We start from the raw sequence: 23088 nt of genomic DNA on the forward strand, positions 1-23088 counted from the left end.
ATCGTTGGTTGCAGCCCTAGAACAGAGTGATCACAGTTTGTTGCGTTTAGGGCTACACAGCCACAGTCGGTGTGTCCAACATCGAGCATGTGAGCATCAGAACTTCGAAGGGAATGAACAGAGGGATGGAAAGATGACTTTGTCTGATGAGTCATTTAAGGTCATGTGGATGGCTGATTTCATGAGTGTCACTTTCCCAGGGGACACATGGCACCAGGATGCACCATGGGAAGACAGCCAGCCAGCGGGGGCAGTCAGTATGTTAACATGCAGCTTAAGAAACCATGATGACAGTTTTACGATGAATGTAAAAGTATTGTTACATTTTGGCCTCTCTTTTACATGGCTACAGCATTCTAGCCAACCTACACTGTAAAATTTTGAAAACAGCCTCGAGTGTAAATTTTCCAGAAATGCCGCTGCTGCCACCATTGCTGTGTAAACAGCAAGCCTGCGCTTTGCCCTTTCATTGTGGCAACATAAATTGCCATGCACTGATAGGTAAACAACAATAACAATGGCAGACTACCGTGTTGTGTTTGTGCTGCTGTATCTGTTAACTGTCTTTGAACAAAATGTTAATCTGTTGCACCACTTATGCATTTCTTCTGTTTTTTTTATTAGCAGCCAGTTAGACTCATCTGGTCTGTGGAGGGCTGTGTCTCTACAGTTATACCACCCACTACAGGCCTGGTATGCTTACTACAGCGTTTTCTGTTCCTCGGCATTTCCATGTACCGACCGATCCATCGGCCGACTGATTATATGGGCCGATTATAGCCCTTTCTGAAATATTCGACATCATTCAATGTAGTTTTGCCGATATAACGCCGATATAAACTTAAATTTTCATGCAAGTGATGCAGTGTTCAGTGTTTAAGTTGCACAGTATTATCTCGTTGTGCCATTAGTCCAACAGAAGGAGCTCTCACGCAATCTGATCCTCAGTCCTCTCCGCACCGCTGACTAATTAGTCACCTACAGGAGTGAGGCAGAGCAACAACACAGGAGTGGGCTGAATGGAGCTGCTGGCAGGTATGAGTATAATGACACTGTGAAATAAACACAAACACTGATTCAAACTGTCTCCTGTTTCAGTTCAACTGTCTTTGCCATGAGTCATGACAAGTGACGTGCACTTTGTTGTGTCAGTCATGCTTTTCAACAACGTTACATTGGTGAAGTTATGCTAACCTGGCATAGCATGCTCTATCTGTATATGTTAACACTGACATTGCTGCAGTTATGCCAACCTAGAATGGAATTAGCTAAAAGCTTAAAAGGCAGCCAGTATCCGCAGATATAACGCAAGTGCACAAATATCTGAGAGTGTAGAGAGCGAGCGTTCATCACTATCAGCTGCATGTGGAAGCACAAGTACTAAACAAGTACTAAAGGAAAAAGTGTTTCAAAACAGTAAATTTTTCCGCCTGTTATTTATACATTCATTTTTGTAAGCATTAAGGGTCCAAAGTTTATTTTTTACATTAATATTACATTTTTTTTAAATTAATGGGCCAATTAATCGGTAATGGCTTTTTTTTTTTTTTTTTTTTTCCAAAATATCGATATCGGAAATGGTGTATCTTTGATAGAATAGAATAGAATAGAATAGAATAGAAAATACTTTATTTATCCCCGAGGGGAAATTCAGGAGTCACCGCAGCATTTAAGAAAACAAAAGTAAGAAAGAGTATAGAAAGTGCAAAAATGTCCATAAGAAATTAGATGACGACATCCCGTCCACCACTCGTCCACCACTCTCCAGTCCAGCCAGTCTCCACCTCCACAGGGTCCAGGACTGAGCCTCCCCAGAAGTCTGTTCAGTCTCTGTCTCCTGGATCCTGTCTGCTCACAGCAGGCGAAGCTCCTCCGATGTGTCGCGGCGTCCGATGTCAGCTCCGTCAGCCACGTCTGTGAACAGCACGATGCCGCTGGGCTAGCATAGCTAGCTCGTCCATCCCCCGGAGCTAGATCCCACGTTCCCAACAACGATGGATGGAAGGACAGGTCCACGTCGTCACCTCCCAGCTCACATCCGAGAACCAGCACGTCGTCCTCACCGCCTCCTCCTCAGCTCTAGGGAAATCATCAAGCCCTACACTAGTTAGCATTGACATGCTACAGGCTGCTAACAGCTAATTTCGCATGTAAACAATGCAGCCATGGTTACATGTAGGATCTCCAGACAAACACAGGAGAAAAGTAGTAAAAAAATATCGCCGAAGCCACAAAAAGTTTGGTGTCCGTGACCGACAATGAACCATACAAAGTGATGATCCACTCCAAATACAAAGATGACGAAAAAGAGACGAAAAAATTACAAGAAACGGACAAAGACGAGAGAGCTGCTGCAACAGGCAGCTACTTGGGTAGCGCCTAGCAACCGTTTTGATGGAAATGGTTTTCCCTGGTGGCCTCTTTTGGCAGGATGATGTGCCCTGCCACAAAGCAAAAACAGCTTAGATAACGTTTTAGGAGCACAACATCAAGATTTAGGTGTTTATTTGCTCTCCAAATTCCCTAAATCTCACTGAAGCACCTGTTGGACTTGAAGAATCTACTGCTGACATTTTGGTGGCAGATACCAAAGCTCACCTTCAGGGGTTCAATGGAGTCCATGCCTTGATGGGTCAGGGCTGTTTTGGCAGCAAAGGGGGACCAATGGCACAATGTTGGGTATGTGGTCATAATGTTTCACCACACTGGTGTACAACTTCGCAGGACTGTGACGACACAGATAAATACAGAACTTTTGGTTTGGAGCACTGGTGTGCTGAACCATGTGGTGCAGACTCAAAGAGAATGCTACCCAAAACAGACACTTTCTCAACAAATCCCTTCGAAACACAGTTGAAATCCTTTCTACCTGTGCTCATGAGTGTGTACGTCTGCTACAAGCGGACGAGGCAAAAAGCACTTAGTGCAGGGCAGGTTGCATCATCCCAGAGAAAAATACACATCAGAAGCTGAACCCTCAGCTAGCAGCCCCGTCACAACATCTTAATCCCTAAAAACCCAAAGATTCTCAGGAAGGAAAGGCTGCACATAATAACACTAAGACTGTGACAGGGTACAGAGGTTCTACGAACCACATATTAACAACTAATAGGTCAATTTTGTGTAATATTATTAGTTAAAGATGTGAAACATTCAAGTTACATGCCCATACTGAATGTCAGTGTTTCAGCTCGACCTGACGGAGCACCCGCAGAGCAGCAAGAGAGAAGGAGACTGCAGCTGCACCAAAAACAGAGTAGGAATTCAGCAGCTTTATTTATTAATGAAGTGTCTATTCTGGTACAAATATCATGTAGCAGAAAACCCTCTGGAATTTACTCACTAAAGGGAAAATCTGCCCTCAGCTTGGTGGGGTTAGTTGGATCCTGCGTTATTTTATTTTAAATCTTTTATTATAAATCTATTTCATTACTTTCTTCTATTATTCTATTATCTTTCATTCTACATTTTTAAAAATAAAAGAAAACAGGGCAGAGCGGCAGCCTAAACAGTTGATACTGCACTTTAGACAGTGTGCACAAGTTGTTTAAGTTCTAATAATTTATTCAAATTGTTACTTTTTTCCCCTTCCCATGCTGAAAATGTCCCCAAACATCGGATAAAAAATTGAGACCAACCCTTAATCCATAATGAAGGAAAATCCTCCTTCAACAGAAACCTTGAACAGAATCAGACGCATTGACAATCACGCATCAACTTTTCGAACACTATTTACTTTTTCTCAATTTCTATTTCTTGGAACTGTTCATCAACAGGGAGACCAAAAACAAACTGTGAGAGTCCCCCCACAGGATCTGTCTGTCTACTCAGTAACTATTTCCTTTGGCCTCGCAATGAAGGTCCGTGCAGGAAACGATGACATCGATGTGAAAAAGCCTGATTCACTCTTCGTTCACATTCAAAGCAACAGCTTCACTCCATGAGGTCAGATTTCTCACAAACACGATTTATGCAGGAAAATCTGTTCCTTCTCTCTGTGAGATGAGCTGCAGCTGAAAATCAGCATCCAGCAGTCTCTTTTCTGCCTTCACACGTAACATGAAGTTCCTGAAAACTTCCCAGAATCACCCGAAGGAGCTGTGAGTGGAAATACAAACAGCTAGATTTTCTATCCCGGATTTACCCAAAGTGCTCCTCACAGACCCCTATCTGATTGGCGGAGCACCCACTGTGTTTTTATTTCTCCCTCCATCCACGATGAGATGACCTCCAGCTGTGATGGACTTGGTTTTGTACCCCCTAAACAATGATCTTCTTTGAGCCTGAAAGTGTGCAAGTGTGTCTATCAGCTCCTGGTGTTCCAGTTTAAAAAGTGACCCTGTAAACTGGAGACCTTCAGCTGAACGTGTCAGTGAATATCCAGTTTACAACAGCTGTTCAAACACAGGAGAAGTCCTCAGGAATAGGGATGGGTACCGAATTAGGTACTTTTATAGGTACCGACCGAATTCTGTCATAAGTACCGGGTACCGATTCACCTAAAACCATAAGGTACCACATTTAGGTACATGAATTTATCTTTGTGACTGTGAGGGAGTGGAGGAGTAGGTGCTTTTCCATGCTGGACATGAACACAGCATTGCAGGGTTATATATTGTCGAATAATTATATTAAATTGAAAAATGAAATATTTTATTATAAACACATTCATATTTTTTTCCACATAAACACAAAAAAGTACCGAAAATTGATACCGTTGAGTACCGAGGCCGATTTCCAGGTATCGGGCATCGTTTCAAACGTGAAAGGTACCCATCCCTACTCAGGAATGCAACCTAGTTTAGTTTTTTTTTTTTTTTTTTTTTTTTCAAATTTAAGAAAATAATCTCATCAGAAAAGTATTTAATGATAATCCAAAACTGTTCGAGGGGTCAAGTTGTCCATCTACAGTCTTGTCTTTTTTTTGTTTCTGTTTGTAATAAATAATAACACTTTTTCAGAAAGCACTGGTGTCCTGCAGTTCGTGTCAAATCATAGTGGTATGGTTGTTAAAAACTGGGTATGACGCAGCACAGCCCCACGTAGAATATTTTTCACAATCCACCACAGTTTATTGCTGTCATTGACAAAAACAGCTGTAGTTTCACAAACACATGTGCAAGAAATTTAGGGAGAAGTTTAAAAAAGAGAATAAGGAACAAAAAGAACTAAAACATGAGGAGGAGTACAATCAAAACTCAGCGGTTCTTTTCTTGGATGACTTTATGAAATATTAACGTGACTACCACAGCGCCTGTGACGTCATGTCTCGCCTCCTGAGATGACCCACACACACACACACACACACACACACACACACACAGAAACACGTGCACCCCATCAGACAGGGAAGACCTTCTGCTCAAGCGGGACACGTATGAACACTCGACTCAGAAGAGCTCCTGAAATTTTTCCACAAGTTTTTGAGTGCATGTCCAAAAACAGCAGGAGAGCTCGTCTGGATGAACAGTATAACACTCAGTTTTACATAATCCCTCAGTGTGCACATCGGAAAAGCTGTTTAGACTAACAAACACAGACTTTAACACAGACTAACTCTGCATGTAATGGTGTTGATTTTTTCTTTGATGACATTCAGAGTCACACAGAGAAACGTTACTTTCAGGTTCTTCAAGGACTTTGTAGAAAAAACAGAGGCTCATCCATGTGAGTGTGTGTACTAGACACTGAGTATCAGGTCCGGTTTGGCAGACTGTGGAGTGTGTGTGTGTGCGGGAGTGAATAGTGTTGGATCAATATGAAGCTCAAGTTTCAGTAGACCTGATTCCCCGCTGGGGACCTGGTCTAGGACCAAGAATCGACCGGGTCTTACCTTGATAATAGCCTCCAGCTCTTCGGGGGACACACACGGGTGTTTGTTGAGGAAGGCGGCCTTCTCTGCTGTGATGGTGATCTTCTGGTTGTCTTCAAAGGGCTGCTCTAACGCCCGAAACACCAGCCCTCCCCCCATCAGGTAGACCACCACCACGACAAACACCGCCAGCACCGTCTTCAGCTTCATCATGGTGAAGGGCGCTGAGCCGTCCGCCACCGCCTCCATGCTGGTCACCATACTGGGGGGGCGCGAGGAGACCGAGAGCCGCGGCACGGCACAGCCCATCGGGTTCTGCATGGTGGCCACGCTGGCCTGAACCAGACTTGACTGGAGCATGCCTGGCTGGACCTTCTTAGGGGGGACCAGGTTGGTCTGGACAGCCACTGAAAGAGGAGAGACAGACACTCAACTGCAGGACGACGCAGAAATGTGTGAGTGAGGAACACTACACGAGAACTGTCTCAGACTGAGGACGCAACTACAGCTTCAACAAGATGACAACCCATCTCTTTAACGATGCCTGCTCAAAGAAAGAAAGAAAGAAAGAAAGAAGGAATGAAAGAAAGAAAGAAAAGTACAGATGTCCTGAATTTGACAGACAGCAGAGATGTCTGTCTGTCAGCAGGACAGGTGGACAGAAGGACAGCAGTCGTATTTTTAGTAGATTTGAAGTTTGGAGACCGTCTGTCAGTGACAGCAGAGTCTCCACCTGCTGCTCCGTCACTCTGCGGTCGCAGATGTTTCACAGCTGGACACAAAGAACATGAAAACACCGACTGCTCGTCCTGATGCTGTCTGACTTATCTTTACTGCGTGTCTGTCCTTTCGTCCTTGTCTTGTGTCTTTCTTTCTTTTAATCTTTACTCTCTCATCCTTGTTTTTTGACTTTCTTTTGACACTCCTCTCTTAAAACTGTCTGAAAAACAAATATTCCTATTCTATTGTTTCACATGCTTTGATTTCATGTTTGTTCTATGATTTTAATATTTTGTTTCAGATGCTTTTCTTTCACTTTTACTCTTTTTACCCTCATAAGAAAAATCACATTAGATTGTGATATTAGATAATCTTTTCTCGTAGTATTTCTTTAATATTGACAAATGGTATAAATGTATTGTTAGTAAATAGTAACATTTAACAAATATTATGAATTAAACAATAACTCATATAGTTTATCCTACAGTCAGAGCTCCAGATATATTTAATTCTGTCTCAGATAGTGAAAACTTTATTACATGATGGATCAACCAATTATCAAAATGAATCATTTCTCGAAATTTTAAACAACTTCAAAGCATAAAAAAGTTTCACAATTTAAAGTCAGCTTTCAACTTAAAATAATTCAGGTATAACAGTTTGTTATAAACTGAAATGTTTAAGGACTGCCTTCTGTAGTGTCTTTCTGGGATGACGACTCCATTTCCCATGAGCACCCACTGTCAAAAAGACGTGAATCTTGTTTTGAGGCCAATGAATGAAGAGCAGATCTTCACTGCTTTTAACACTATTTCTCTTTGTTCAAGACGAGGTTTGGGTGTTAGGGTGATGTCACAAGGGTGCCCAAGCACGCTTCAACCCCAAAGTCCAGTTTGGCTAGTGGGACCACTCTGGCACAGTTCACTTCTCTGTTTTGGCACACTTCGGAGAGGTGTGATTCAGCACGGTTCACTCCATACACAAGCACAAGCATACGTACGCAACGAGGACATGACATCATCCATGACGTTTAATTGCTGTGGCCATTGCTCTCGATAATCCTTTAAACCAAAAAAACCTGGGTGTTGGAGAGCTGTGTTGTACTAAAACACTTAACTTAGGTCTAAAAGTCTCTAAAGTTGTAGCAGTGCTCTCTGTGTCTCATCATGCTGTCTCAGATGAGGCCATGCTTCTTGTAAGCTGACGCTTCACGATGACGTGGTGGCCATGAATGTGCCTTAAGTCTGGAACTTAACAGGGTCGATTGCACTTGAGTACACCACCGTACAAATGGCCTGTGTGACCATGCCTTTACTCACAGCCTTGAACAGCTGAACCCTGACTTTAGACATTCTATTCAGGTTTTCTGATTTAACATCTAAAGAAAGAAAGTGAGTGAAACAGCAGAAGTCACCACCAGATAAGTAGAGATTCTTCTGCCTCATTCACAGGAGGGAATATTTGAAAACTGAGATTATCCTCCTTTATTGTAAAAGAAATCCTTTCCCCTTCCTTTCCCCACAGAGTTACAGAAACTGTCAGAAATTGATGATGTGTATTGAGGCTGTCATGTTAGCTAACATGTTGGAATGTTAAATAAATGCGAATTGAGCATCTAATTGAGCTGGCAGCAACTGTAAACAGCACTGTTGAAACTGTGTATGGGGTTATTAGCACCCAAAATGTAACAACAAACCTTATTGTTGCCGGCGCGTGGCACAGGCTGTATAGGCTATTGCTAGGGGCGCCGGCAATCATGGGGCCGCCAGCGTGGCTATCTTTTTTGTATAAAAGAATTTCCAGACTTATATTCAGTAATGTTACAAAAAATCCTGCAAAACATGACAATAACCTAAAAAAGGCTGTATTTTCCTGCACTCAGATTGACCCTGAAGGGCGCATGATCACAACATTAACACCGCTCCTCCTCACCTGCTCATTTGTGGACGAGATGGACAGGCAGCTTATGCTGCTTAAATGATACTGACCGACAGTACGCTAAATAACAGGCATCATGTCAAAGAAGCCAAAGCCTTCAGGAGCCCAGGGGTGAAAGAGAAGAAGAGAGGAGGAGAAGAAACGCTAAACAGACAGAGGTATGTGCGTGGTGTTATTTAGAAGTTTTACTCGAAGTTATGCTAGCTTGTTAGCGGTTGGTAGTCACGTTTGACTGTCTAAGTCCTAACTTCTAATAAAGTTCATGTCAGTGATTTCCACTACTTTTTAATCAGGTAAACAAACATTTTTATACATGTAGATGAAATAACCAGGTATAGAATTACAGTTTTTCTTTTGTGAGGCAGGTTTCGTTAGAGTCCTGCTTCTTATTAACATCATTGTGCACTTCGTAATTTAACATTCAGCTGATTTCAAATACAAATATTGTAATAATTAGTTTGACGCACACTTGCCCTGCTGCTCTGATGAGGAGGAAAAAACCAAGGAACCTCTGGAATTAACCTTTTCAAACGTTTGATTATTATCAATAAATATTCACTACTACTACTAACTTGACTGTTATATGTGACTAACTTGATTTGTTTTTTACTGTATTTTGTTATAGGTTCCTGTGATATACATATATTCAAATCTTCAATTTGTATTCCTAGATCTTTGTAATTCAGTTCCAGATATTTCTTTTTTATATTATTTTGTATTTATTTAAATTTGATTTTGCAGGTTTTTCTTTTATGAGACTAAAGTCACTAAAACGTCAAGCTGTATGATAGGTTTATTTAAGTATGTAAAAATGCTGGAATACAAGGGGCACCAGATGAAATCTTGCCTGGGACACCACATTGGTTAGGGTAGCTCTGCTTTGAAGACTATAAAAATGCTAAACTCAAGAGCTCAGCTCTTAAGTCTCCTCACAAACAGCTACAGGATGCCCACCTCAGTCAGCTGAGCTGTGCCTCTGATTGGGGAAACTCATCATCTTAATATCTTCTAAACTGCCGAGTTATATAAAAAAATCACGGCCTGTGTGAAGCGTTAGAGAAATAAGTTGTTCAGACAGAGTTCATTTATTTTAACCAGGCTGTAAACAGGTTTATTTCTGCTGTAAAAAAAAAAAACAAAACAAAACAAAAAACGACTTTTTGGCTTGGTGTGGTTTACAGTACTTCTGGAGCTAGCCTGAAGTGGACACTTGATGAACTGTGGTTTTTAGCACTTCATTATGGGCTTTATTTCTCACAGCTGTAGGTTGCCACTTGACCAACACACAAAGGAGAGCTTTATTGTCAAAAAATACCTCCCTGTAACCCAGTAAGTCTCTTCCTTTTTCTTTAAAATGAGATTTAGTAAAGTTTCCTCTTGTGGAGAGCCAACAGATCCAAACAGCTGATCAGTGCACTACAGGCAGAGGAACGCGCATACTGCAAGAATAGTACAAACTCAAACAGGCTTTCTGACAGCAAAGTTAAGATTAAGAGAGCATATACTGACTCTGAGAACAGTGCTTTGGCCAGAGTTTGTCAAACTGCGCTAAATTATGTGGTAGAGTCCACTTGTTCTGCAGCAGCCTGCTTCTGCTCTGGTTCTCTGTGCCAAAATCAAACTACATCCACTTCTGATGTATTTCAGGAGTGTGTCAGTAAGGAAGCGTTACCAAAACACTCCGATGAACTCACATTTCCCCACCGTGCTCAGGTGTGTCACATGTTCTGCGTTCACAAAGGTGAAATGTAGCTCCTCCCCTTCCTTGGTGTTGATCATCTGCTCATCATCATCATCATCATCATCATCATCACTAAACGTGTTACATAACAGAATCTTATTGACACCAGATTTATGTAACATAGACTGTCAAATGGTCTCCATGGGATTCTCATGCTCAGTATATGTTAAACATCACACTGTTTCACATGTTTGGTACATATTTAGGCCCTGGTTCACCCTCAGAGCTGATCTTAGCAGACACATGAGAAAGGTCTCTGCTCACGATCAAACTCTCATGTGTTTAACATGTGAATGACACACAGAGGAGACAGACCCCTGATGTAGTAATATGGAAAAACACATGGGAATCAGGTGGTGAGCATGTGCTGCAGGTGCTGTTCGAGAACAGGCGAGGTAACGTCACTCTGCATCACTCTTTTGTTTACAGCTCCTGTTTACACTCTGCAGCAGCGCCTCACGCTGAGCATTATTATTATTATTATTATTATTATTATTATTATTATTATTATTATTATTATTATTATTATTATTATTTTACTTAATGATGTCCTGTCCCCATTACAGACCAAGTACAGTTTTCGAATCTTTGTATCTAAACACTTTGACAGACTCAAACCTCTCAGTTAAAACATTTTGATAAGTCAACCTAAACCAGATTCAGGTCCAGATCCAGATCAGGTGTCAGTGTGTTTCTGTGCGGGTCTGACAGCGGATCCTGATCCAGCCTGGTGTTATTGTTAGACAGCAGAGCTGCGGACTCACTGCAGCAGTTAACTCATGTAAAGACTCATTGAAGGTCTAACCTGGCGGGGGGTTCATGGTCCCTGGTTTTCTCGGATTCTCGGTTGGAAATTTCATCTTGGATCAGGTCTGTTTCCGTTTGAAGAGGAAAAAGGAGGGAAGCATGTGTCGGGCTTCTTCAGCACGACGTCAACCGGGAGAGGAGGGAGGACAGCGGGCAGCAAGAACACATCATCCGCTGCGGGAGGCTCTTCTCCGGTCAGGACTCACACCTACCGCCCGCAGCAGCTCCGTCTCATCGTGTGCGGGGAAACAGCGCGGGGACGCGCAGCGGGAGACGAAGCTCCATTGAAGAATGTAACGTTTACATCGTGACGGATGTTTTCTCTCTCATGGATCCACGTCAGGATGCAGCAAACCCTCTGCAGGATCCACCCGACGCACCACCGCTTCTGCTGTGCGTTACTTCTGTCTCCACGCCGCGTCGCACCGGCGCGTATGCGGCTGCGCACTACGACACACGACGTCAGTTAACTGAGAGAAGAACAGAGGAGAGATGACAGCAAGGAGGAGAGGAGAGGAGAGGAGAGGAGAGGAGAGGAGAGGAGAGGAGAGGAGAGGAGAGGAGAGGAGAGGAGAGGAGAGGAGAGGAGAGGAGAGGAGAGGAGAGGAGAGGAGAGGAGAGGAGAGGAGAGGAGAGGCGAAGCGTGTGTTCGGAAAGGAGGTTTTTTCAGGATCACTTCAGGGAGGAACTAAATGATTTCCACAACACCAATAAAGCCCAAAGAGCAAAATTGTTCCAAGAAAAGAAAAACCTTGAATCAAAACGTATTTTTCCTAAAAAGCTCAGAGAAATCTTTCTGTCGCACACCTTTAAATAGAATCACTGAGATCCTTTACTTTAATTTGTTTAAATATTAACCTATTGTTGCAAGGAAAAAAATAGTCCTGTATTGCAGCACAGCTCTTGAAACAAGGTTAAATTAACTGTAAAACAGTGTTTCACCATGTCTGTGAAGGTTCTCAGTCATCCAGGTCATGGTAACTCCAGATTTATCCAAATGCAGTTGGACTCTGAGCTCTCAAGGATGTTTCCTCTGAAAGACTTCTCCAGCTCCAACAGTCTGGTGGCCTGGGCTAAAATATAAAGGGCCATCAGACTGAGTCACATGGGGCTGTTACCACAGTGTTTCACCATCAGTGTCAGAATGACTTCATCAACATAACATTAAATCTTAAGATCAGCTGCACTAACGCTCTATTAGCTAATAACCAACCACAGAAAACTACTATTCACATTAAAAAATACCATGAATGATAAATCCAGTATCAGTCTTATAAAACATATTAATAGACTTCATTACTTTACACTTTAGGCTGTATATCCTACATCATTATATAAAACTTTACATCACATTCAAACTGAACAAGTCTACTCAGTTAATTCACATTGTTTCCTGTATTTAAGTGAATTCTTTATAAACCCACTCCTGTGCTGTCGGGTGTCCAGTCTCTCCCATCATGTCTGGGCAGAGCGGTTTCTGCTCCACCATGGCAGAGGCAAGTAGAGACGTTGCCCAGGCAGCTCTCATTTGATGAGTCAGAGCATCTAAAGAGAAAATACTGGCACAAAAAACAAAGTTTGAGTCATCCATATTGGAGAAGAAAACTTCCTGTTCAATACCCTTCAAAACAACATGTGTTTAAAAACATCCTGGTTGTGCTGTTTTGTTTTCCTCCATGAGTTAATATTCCTCTTTCTCAGGCAGAGTAGATTGAGTTTGTGCTACTTAGCTTCTTCTTTTTTTGAGACCTGTCAACCAATCACATGATAATGTTATTTCCCCTTGATCTCTCCTCATCTGTATGATGTGATAGCTTTATTTATTTTCATTTGGGTTTCAGTTTTTAGTGTTGTTTTTTTTTCTTTACTTTTTGGTTTTTGATTGCCAGCATGTCTTTTCATTCCTCTCAATTAACACTGGGTTGTTTTTCAGGGAGTTATTGGTGATTCAAGGAGTTAAAGTTCATACTCAACCAACTCTGCAATGTTGATTTTCACTCCATAACTTGTCTTACAACTAAAAGTTTCTTCACCTTGAGAAAAGATGTGTTCTGATTACAACATCAGACAGTCAAGACTGTGTGAGAGGAGCTGCTACACAAACCAATGGCACAGCGGTAAGGTGGTTGCACAAATCCTGTTATCAGGTATCAGTCAGATAAAGACTTCAGAAACTACATGAGATATCAGTAAAAGACTGATGGACTGATCCACAGAGCTCATCTGTTTAACTCAAGTTAGAAGAGCCCAAAGTTGTCAAACCATCCTTCTCCACCTGACCAGATCCGATACCTAAGGTGTTGGTACGGGAACTTTAAAGGTTGGATCAGGGCCTCCCATACGTGTTTGCTGGTGTTTAAGCCTCGTTTCTACCAATTCGGCTTGTCTCAGTACGGCACACATCTTACGGCATTTCCACTGACTGATCCCAAGACAGACCCCCAAATAACTGAGACAAGCTGTCCCACTTTTTGGGACCCTTACTTATGGGTGCCAGACTGAACGTATCCGCTCTCGGAAGGTGGAGCAACAATACTGCAGACCATTGATTGGTCAAAAAAATCATCACTAACCCCGTGACGTTGGCTGCATTTCTCCTGGAGGCACACAGACTTCTCTGAAACAAAACTTGATTGTTCTTTGTATCAAAGAGCTACATGCCAATCACAGAGAGGACAAAATGCTGCATGTCTTCCATCCAGCTCTTTGTTTACTGTGTCAAGTTTTTCTTCTTTGTTGGATTTATTAGTGGGGTACACTGTGCCACGCTGCAATGGCGTCACTCTGTTTTTTAACAGCTGCGGCTTTCAGCATCCAGCTTACACCCCGCCCATCACAAGAGGGCACAGTTTGCTGTGGAAACGCAAACAGGACCAGGCTTAACTGTACCAAACTGTGCCAAACTGTACTGAACCGACCCGGACTGCTCGGTGGAAACGCAGCTTTAGTGGTCTAAGTTGCGCACACCATGAGGCAAAGCCCTTAAAGTGATACTCCGCGATGGAACAAGTTGGGTCCTATCACAAGGTTTAGAGCAGAAATTACCCCTACAGCAGTGTTTTTGTGCAGCAGGAGCCCAGAGCGCACGCACCAAACACCCCCTCCCTGCTCCTCTGCCGGTTTCCTCTGCACTCAGACGGGGCCATATTTTACTTGACCAAAAACACAAATAAATGGACTCCCGCTGAAAAACTCTTATATCGGTCTGCATTCACGCTTTATTAAGAGAATTTTCAGCGCGTTACTTTCACACAAAAACACCGCTAAATAAGGCTCTAGTTCTCATCGTGTGTCTTCATCCTGGCAGACTACCTGCATTTGTTTATATCCGTGGCGAGTGCCTCGTAGCCAGCTGTGACTCTGCAGTGGAGGTATTACTACACAATGAGAACTAGAGCCTTATTTAGCGGTGTTTTGTGTGAAAGTAATGCTCTGAAAATTCTCTAAATAAAGCGTGAATGCAGACCCATATCAGATTTTTTCGGTGGGAGTCTGTTTATTTGTGTTTTTGGTCAAGTAAAATTTGGCCCCGTCTGAGTGCAGAGGAAACCGGCAGAGGAGCAGGGAGGGGGTGTTTGGTGCGTGCGCCCTGGGCTTCTGCTGCACAAAAACACTGTTGTAGGGGTCATTTCTGCCCTAAACCTTGTGGTAGGACCCAACTTGTTCCATCCCGGAGTATCACTTTAAGTGGGTAGCCCGGGTTTGACTCCAGCCTATGGTGACTCTCCCCATGTTGTTCTCCACTCTGGCTCTGTTTCCTGCTCTATCCACAGTCCTATCCTCTCTAATAAACGGCATTAAAAACATGAAAAAATAACTTGTAGGAACACCCTGATGGACACCCTGTAGCTGTCCTCAAAAAGGCCAGTGGCCCACCTCCTTACCTCATCCTAATCCACCTGAAGATAGGTTGAATCAGCAATTCCAGTATGGCACCTGCAGTGGATAGGCTTCAAAACTCTGCATCAGAAACAAGAAGGTGACATCACAAAGACTGCATCCATTTTTTATACGGTCTATAGAAACAGTCAACACTGCGTCATAGTTGTGGGTGAGGACAAAATCCCTTTTACAGACTAGGACAATAAGAGACAAAATCCCATTTTCTACGGATATGATAAAATAACACTTATTAAAGAGCATGTTAATGAATTCAATGAAGCTGATGATGATTATTACTCACAATGAGATTTGTCACACAGTGATTTTCACAAAGCAACTTCAAAGAGCATGCCATTTGTTTTTCTTACACTTTTTGATTTTAACCAATGGGGGAAAAAACTGTGTTTGGACAATCTTATGCTAAAGTTACAGAGGTGACTTCAGACCATAGACTGTACAAAAAAGAGGCACAGTCTCCGCTATGTCATCCATCTGTTCCTGATAGGGAGTAGTGAAGACGAATGTCGACGGGGGCCATATTGGAAATTCTGACTCAAGAGGCGGGCTTTGGGCCTCCTTATTAACAGCTATAGGATGCCAGGCGGCCTGTCAGTCACATGAGCTGGGCCTCTCTTGGACAAACTCATAATCTTAATATCTTCTTAACCCCTGAGTTAAAAAAGGACCACCGACAGTGTGTGATGATAGAGAAATTAGCGATTCAGATCCAAGACGTTTTTGAACCAGGTTTGTCTTTTAATGCTGTAAACATCTATTTCCTTGGTGTATATGGGGATTCCAGTCTCCCTGTAGCCTGTCTCAAGCAGCTACTCGATGAACTGCAATTTGTAGCACTTCTGTATAGATTTGATTTTGCTAAGCCAAATGTTGCCCCTTGCTTCAGATGTATTAACGTTTGAATTTGGATCCCTCATGTGACTAAACTTGTACTCCTGCCAGATCTCGCACACCCTCAGATTTCTTCTGCTCAACTCAGGGATTTTGGGGGATTGTTTTTACCAACTTTGAATGCAGCTTTGTTTTGTTTTTGTTTTCTTAGTTTATTTGTGGTGCAGAAGAACACACAGCCGCCTGTTACAGAATGCTCCTTAAGTTGATCCCTGCCAGGTTGTTAATCTCAGAGGGGCATAAACCTGATTTGAAGATGTCTGGTCTTTGTGCTAATCAGAAGCAGGGCCACCGTCTGAGTATCAGCTCACCACGTGGTTTAGCCTGTCCCATTGTGTCCAGATCTCAGCCTAACAACAGCTGTATCACCTGCAGACTAAAGTGTGGTGTTGTGAGTGAACGCAGGCACAGTCGTGTGTGACAGAACAGAGGAAGACGTGACTCCACTCACACAGCCTCAGGGTTACAGTGGAGGACAGATCAGGGTCCAGTCTCACCCCTGTGGACGCTCTGAGAGGAAGTTCAGGGTCCAGTTACAGGGTGCTGAGCTGAGGCCTCTCTGTCGTTGTTTGGAGGAGGCAGTGGGAGGGGTAACAGCTCTGAAAGTGGAGATGAGGTTTATAAATAACACCTCCACATGCAGGTGCTTTATTTTTCCAGGTGAGGCAGGGCAGTGGATACGAGTCGTCTGATTAAAACAGAATGTTTCCAGAGTTCTGTGTAAACTCTAAATATCTCGTAGTGAGTTAAAATGAACCATCTGGAGGAATAACTGTGTGCCTTCAGAAAGAGAGAGGAGCAGTGAAATCAGACGGTCAAAGGTCAAATGAGCGTTATCTCCCTCACCCAGAGGATGACAGAGGTCAGGGCTTAAGTTGAGGTCCAAACAGATCTGTGTCCCTGCATCAGCAGAGCTCTGAGTGGGACTGCATCCCTGTTGAGGGAAAGTGATGTCTTGGTGAAGACAGACTGGGTAAACTTGAAGGAAGTTGTGATCATTGTGATGACAATTTTATTGCATCTGTTACTTTTTTTGCTCAACATCATGGTTTAGATACTTGTCCGTAAAAAAAAAAAAAAAAAAAAAAGCTACATCAGATTGTTAAATGGTCCAGCAGGCTGGTGAGAGAGTCACAGCTTCATCTTTCTGTCTGATGCTGTAGAAACAAATTCCCTTTTTCTCTTTATCTATTCGTGGATCGTTTTTATCTAATTTTTACCAATGGAACATTCTATTCTTTTTTGTTCACTTTATTTTTGCTGACTGATGGTTGATTTTTGTCACGTTGTGTCATTTATGTTGGTTGAACTTGTGCAAAGTTCACATTTTTACTTCCTGTTTTATTTTGTAGTAATGTCTCTCTACTTTTTTCAAGACTCTTTTCTTCCTGTCCTGATATTTTTTTCCCTCTGTGATTGTTGTCCCCACCCTCATTGTGTTCGGTGGCCACTTTCCAAACTACCCAGCAGTGCCCACTGATGTAGTGTAAATTTAGTATCTGCAGTATCTGGAGAAAGAAAGAAAGAAAGAAAGAAAGAAAGAAAGAAAGAAAGAAAGAAAGAAAGAAACAAACAAACAAACAAACAAACAAACAAACAAAAAAATGATCTAGTGATCCAGGATATTTTCTCAGTATACAACAGCTCTTTCTACCTTTCATACTGTTTCCCACAATGAATGCCGAATGAGTCAGCATTACAACTACAATACAACAACACTAACGTTAGACAATCTGTGAGATAAAAGTGTACTGATGCAAAAAGAAGCACTGGTGAATCTTGACACTTCTTGTTGAGTAGAGGTGTTAACTTCTAAAAAACAAAAAATCATTGAAGTCTATATAAACCACTTATGACGTTTTTCTACAAATCATCCATGGATTATATGAAAGTGTATTTTCCATAAACTGTACAAATAAGTCAATCCATTCCAGATTTATTTTCATTAAGCCAGATAACTTTCAAACAAAAATGATGAATTTTTCTAGAAAATAATTCTATTCCTCTCCAAATTTTGTATTAATAAAAATGAGACCTTCTAATCTCCACTTTTTTTTTTAATAAATTCAAAATATACCTTACATTGTTGAAAATAATGAAAAAAATAAAAGCACAAAAATGTAAAATTACTTAGAAAAAGTTCCCACTGATGTATGGTAATTATCCTCTTCCCTCACTGTATCTTATTTGTATCGATACAATTTTGTTTAGCTTTTGTTTAACCTATCTAGCTTTTGTATTACCTACTCTGTCTCTTGCCTTGCTTCCTATTATTGGTTGTTGTTAAAAGAAGGTTGGCTCATATTCTGCAAACCAAATCTACCTACAGGTATAAATTAAGTAACTTTGAACATTAAAGATGCTACGAGGAGAACCTGTTCTTATTGGACTCCCTCGCCACCTTCTGGCACAAAGTCTCACTCACACTGTTGTATATCATTTTTAGTGAGGTCTGTGTTTGTTTTTGGGATTAAATTAAGATCAGACTGGGACATATTTTCTTTTTTTTTTATCTGTTCAAGACATCTTTTTACCAGTTACAACGCGCCAAGGTAAGGTATTTATCAGTGCAGTTATGATACATTTTAATACGTAACTTCAAGCAAACCTAGCAGTCAAATGTAGCAGCATATGTAGCAACACCCTCAGCGGGTGCTCAGACATATCGCTAGGCTAACATGAGAAATAAACACTGTCAAATTGTTTGTTGTTTAGTATATTTAGCACAGCTGTCCAGTGCTCTGAGACATGTCTGTAATGTGTAACGTTAGTGAATCCTGTCAGTCATCTACCAAGCAGAGCTAATGTAACCTCACTGTTCATTTTACTGATAGACTCTCAAGTTTGAACAGACCACTGCAGAATAACTGCTGACTGTGGGTTGGAGTGAACATTATCACAAACAGTTTTGCTTGTGTTTGAGCCTTGAGCTCGGGCTGTATCACTCTCCTGTTTATCTTTCTTCTGCTCTTCTGTCCTTTATCTGTCTGACAATTAGGCTCCAGTGTCCACCATCACTACAAAATGAATCACAGAAATCATTTTCAGTAGAGAAAAACACTCTCTCCTCACTACTGAACTTCGTCAGTTGGCATGGTGTTGTCATAAGCCGAGTTTCCACCAAGCAGACCGGTTCAGTTCATCTCGGTACGGCGCGCATTTTGTGGCATTTCCACTGACTTATCCCGGGACAGATCCCTAAATAACTGAGACGAGCTGTCCCACTTTTTGGGACCCTTTCACATGGGTGCCAGACTGAACCAATCGGATCTCGGTAGGTGGAGCTACACACTGCAGACCTTTGATTGGTCGAAAGAATCGTCACTTACCATACGACAGCGGCTGCATTTCTCCTGGCGGCACACAGACTTCTCTGAAACAAAGCTTGATTGCACTTTGTATCAAAGAGCTACATGACAATCACAGAGAGGACGAAATGCTGGATGTCTTCATCTATGCTCTTTGTTTACTGTCTCACGTTTTTCTTCTTTGTTGGATTTATCAGCGGGGTAAACTGTGTTGTGTTGCTACAGTGTCACACTATTATTTAACAGCTGCGGCTTTCAGCATCCAGCTTACATGCCGCCTACCACTAGAGGGCACAGTTTGGAAACGGGATCAGGCTTAATTGTACCAAACCGTGCCAAACCGTACTAAACCGGACCAGACTGCTTGGTGGAAACGCAGCTATAGAGAACTAAATCAGTCTGATCCTGTTTGACCCGCCCTGAAAGCTAAGAACTAGCATCCTCATTCAGATCCACTGACTCGTTCGAACGGCCTCGTCTGACATTTCCTCAACCAAATCCCCCTGGAGTGAGAAAGAAACCCTCAACATCCTACTTCTACAGGATAAACCCTCACTTTCAAACCTCGCTGTTCTGTTTCTGCAGCTCAATCTGCATATCCTTACATTTTTCCCTTGCATATGCCTCCTCCACTGAGCCCTCCAATGTCACTGTCAGCTCCATGTAGTTCCCCTTTCTCTGACTGACATACCATAAAACTGTGTTCAGCTTCAGATTCATACAGACTAGTCCCCCGCTATAACAAGTTTACCTACCACATCAACCTGCATCCCCTGTCACTATCATCAAGTTGATGTCCTTGTTTTGTAAAAGCCAAGACCATGAACGCCATCTAGTGGTCAAAGTACAGAAAACATTGCACCTTTACTTTTTGTTAAATCTCTATTTCTCTTGGCTCTGAATCTCATCCCACCTTCAACTTTATTTTATTTATATGGCACTTTTCATGCACTTGAGCAACACAAAGTGCCTCACAGAGGATAAAACAAAAAGCAAAGCCAGACAAGAGAAAAAAAGAAACAAAGGATTACCATTAAAACCCCAAACCTCCCACCCCCACAAATATACCCATTGCAACACAGTAACATACACACCCACGCACATACATAGACATACATACCGGCACACACAAACATACACGCACGCGGGCACACACACACACACACACACACACACACACACACACACACACACACACACACACACAAAGACAGGCTGTTGATTAGGAGACATGAGGAGACATGGCTGGGCACCGAGATCTGAGGTGAAGAAAAAGCTACCTTTGGGGGCTGCGCAGACCGGGAGGAGCCATGGCCCATGGCTGAAGGGGGCGCCACCACAGGGACCACCCCAGCCCAGGCAGACAGGAGGCTCCACACCAAGGTGTAGAGCTCTCTAGCCACCAGGGCCGGAGCCATCCATGGGACAGCACCCCAATCAGTGGGCCAGAATCTACTCCCAGTGTGGCAGGCCCCCAGGAGGAAACACTGGAAAACCGAGGGACTAAAATAGTAGAACGAGAGAAAAGGTCTAGAAGCTAAAACTGAAGGAATAAAACGGTAGAGATTAAATAGATCATGTTAAATACAATAAATCTTTATCCTAACATAAACATCAAACAACATTGAAATAAAACAACATAATAGAACAGGATAAACTAAGCTAATAAACAAATAAACAAAATAAAATTAATAATAATAGTATAAAATAGAGTAATAATAAAAAAGTGTAAAAGTAGGGGTAAGCATAAAAAGGATTAAGAGAAATTGCAGATAAACTTAACATGCAGAATTAAAGGAGCAATGACATAATATCTTAAACCTTTAAATCAGTCTTTAAAACCAATTCACCAGTGACATCTCAAGATGATTTAACAAGAGCTGGTCCAGCTCAAAATCTGTGTTATATTTATAAGAAAAGACCCTACATCAAGACATGTAGCTAAGCCCCCCTCCCCAAAAAAAGGCTTTTAATCCCAAGAATAAGGCCCAAGACACAGGATTTGTTGCAATCACCCTTTAAAACAATAATTTAAAAAAAAATGGGAAATTTGGCTAACCATGTCCAAATTTCAACAGTCAATCTAAAGCCTAAAGAATCTCTTTCTCGACAGCAGTGTTTAATGTAAACAGTAGAACTGTACCTTTTGGCCCTTTTGGAAACAATAATGCACTCTTTTTATGTTTTGACATCAGGATGTTTTCTGGAGTGGTCCATTTCCCTCTCAGAGGTGTCTTTATCAGGGTGACAAAGTGGTCCATAACTTCCCCGCTGTTCCCCTCAGAATGGAAGAGTTTTTCCACAAAGAAACACAAATTACTGTTCATCCGTCTCCCTGAGTGGCTTTAGAGTGATGACGCCTGTGTTATATATTTTCATAACGACTGATGTAGCTCAGCATTTATCTAGTCTTTTGTACTTGTACAGTTGACGTTTATTTCTGTGGCAGATAGAAGGATAGCTCCTGTCTCCAGTATGTGAGGTCTCTTTGACCTTGAGTAAACTTTCACCCAGTCTGCTAGCTCCATGCTCTGATTCAACAGTCGCACACTCTGATAGCACATCTCACTGAAAATTTACACCATCTGTGGGTTGAAACAGTGGTGTCAGTCATTTTTTTGGCCAACTTCTCTCGCGCGGTCAGTTAAACTCAACCTCTGGTAGGCATAGCAATGATTGTTAAAAAATAATTGTATTGCTACTGGATATCGGGGCTCATTCTTTTGGGACCAGTGCTGTAAACCTGTACCTGAGAAATGGATCCTCTTCTTGTGTTCTTTGGGAGTTGTTTGACTAAAGAACCAAATAGATTTTATTACGCCAGACAGAAAGACATTAACCTCACTTCCTGGTTAGGTTTGGCTTGTTTTTGGAAGAAGAAGAATGGGGTTTGGTAGGGCGCCAGCTGATGCATAAATTGTTAAGGTGTGCAGTAGGAGAACGGGCTTCCAGGAGATCAGAGAGAAAGTGAAAAAGAGGAACCTAGAGGAGCATGAGAAGAAAAAGTAAGTGGGTTTTTTTTGGGGCCTTTTCATGGTAGTTCCTCCTCCACAGGTCAGTTTGTGCTTCAGAGGACTGTGACATCAGACTTCAAACAGATCTGAGAGACCAGAACCAGTGAGTGTAGTTTTTTTTTGGACCTGTTCAAAGTCCTTCTTGTGCTCTCTATTTCAGAACAATGTGTTTTGACCAACATTGTGTACAAAATTCAAGTGGACAGTGTTTTTCTTTCTTTTCTTTTCTTTTTTTTTTTTTTTTTTTTTTACCTTTTTTGAGGTTTTTCATGCACAAGCCTCACACACACACCATTGGGAAGAGGATGTGACTTGATCATGCTTGTGTTTTTTTTTTGGTATTAAATGAAGATCAGATCAGAACAAATTATGTTTGTCCAACTTTTTACTGGACACGTGACGAGGTAAGATATTTTTCATTACAGTTATGTAACAACAGTTATGCTGTTGTTTGAAACGTGGCAACAAGCTAACTTTCAGGCCAGGTTTTCCTGAAGGATTATTCTGTTCTGATGCGTCAGACTGGACTTATGGTTCAGTCTTTTATTTCTAAAAGAGCATCTGGAGGGTTTCTCTACCCTTCTACTGGGTCAGTTTTTGTGTCCCTTTGTTTTGTCACGTGCAGAGCTACTGTGTGATGCGTGTCATGCTTTAGTTTGTATTTCAGACTTGACCTTGACTTCAGTCTCCAGTTCTGGCTTCTGATCTTTCACAGTTTTCTCCACCAGCTCCTGTTCTCATCCGTTCACATCATCCCAGATGAAGCTGTGAGGATTTTCTCTTCATTGTTTTCTCTCTTCAATGAGACACAAGCAAGTGGGAAATTGATGAAGTGACAGACTTGTCCAGTCTCTCTCCTGCTTCTCTTTAACACACGACCGTCTTATTCTGCTTCCTGAATTGTTCAGTTGTTTGTTCTGTGTAAACTAAGATGCATAAACAGATTTACTGAGATTC

At 42.0% G+C, this 23088-nt stretch overlaps 1 protein-coding gene across 1 annotated transcript in view; it reads right to left on the reverse strand.

Annotated features, from left to right (window-relative positions):
- The window catches only part of LOC141801673 (potassium channel subfamily K member 10-like), a 37850-nt gene extending 26414 nt beyond the window's left edge, over positions 1–11436 (reverse strand). The window contains exons 1-2 of the mRNA XM_074684811.1: positions 11017–11436; positions 5834–6219 (exon numbers count right to left, since the gene is read on the reverse strand). Coding sequence (XP_074540912.1) covers positions 5834–6219; positions 11017–11071 — 441 coding nt within the window. The 5' untranslated portion in view covers positions 11072–11436. The remainder of the gene's footprint in view (positions 1–5833; positions 6220–11016) is intronic.
- Positions 11437–23088: the final 11652 nt, after the last annotated feature.

This window comes from Halichoeres trimaculatus, unplaced genomic scaffold (assembly GCF_033239565.1).
Source record: "Halichoeres trimaculatus isolate MK-OKI-2021-1 unplaced genomic scaffold, fHalTri1.1 fHalTri1_scaffold_13, whole genome shotgun sequence".
Taxonomy (NCBI): Eukaryota; Metazoa; Chordata; class Actinopteri; order Labriformes; family Labridae; genus Halichoeres; species Halichoeres trimaculatus.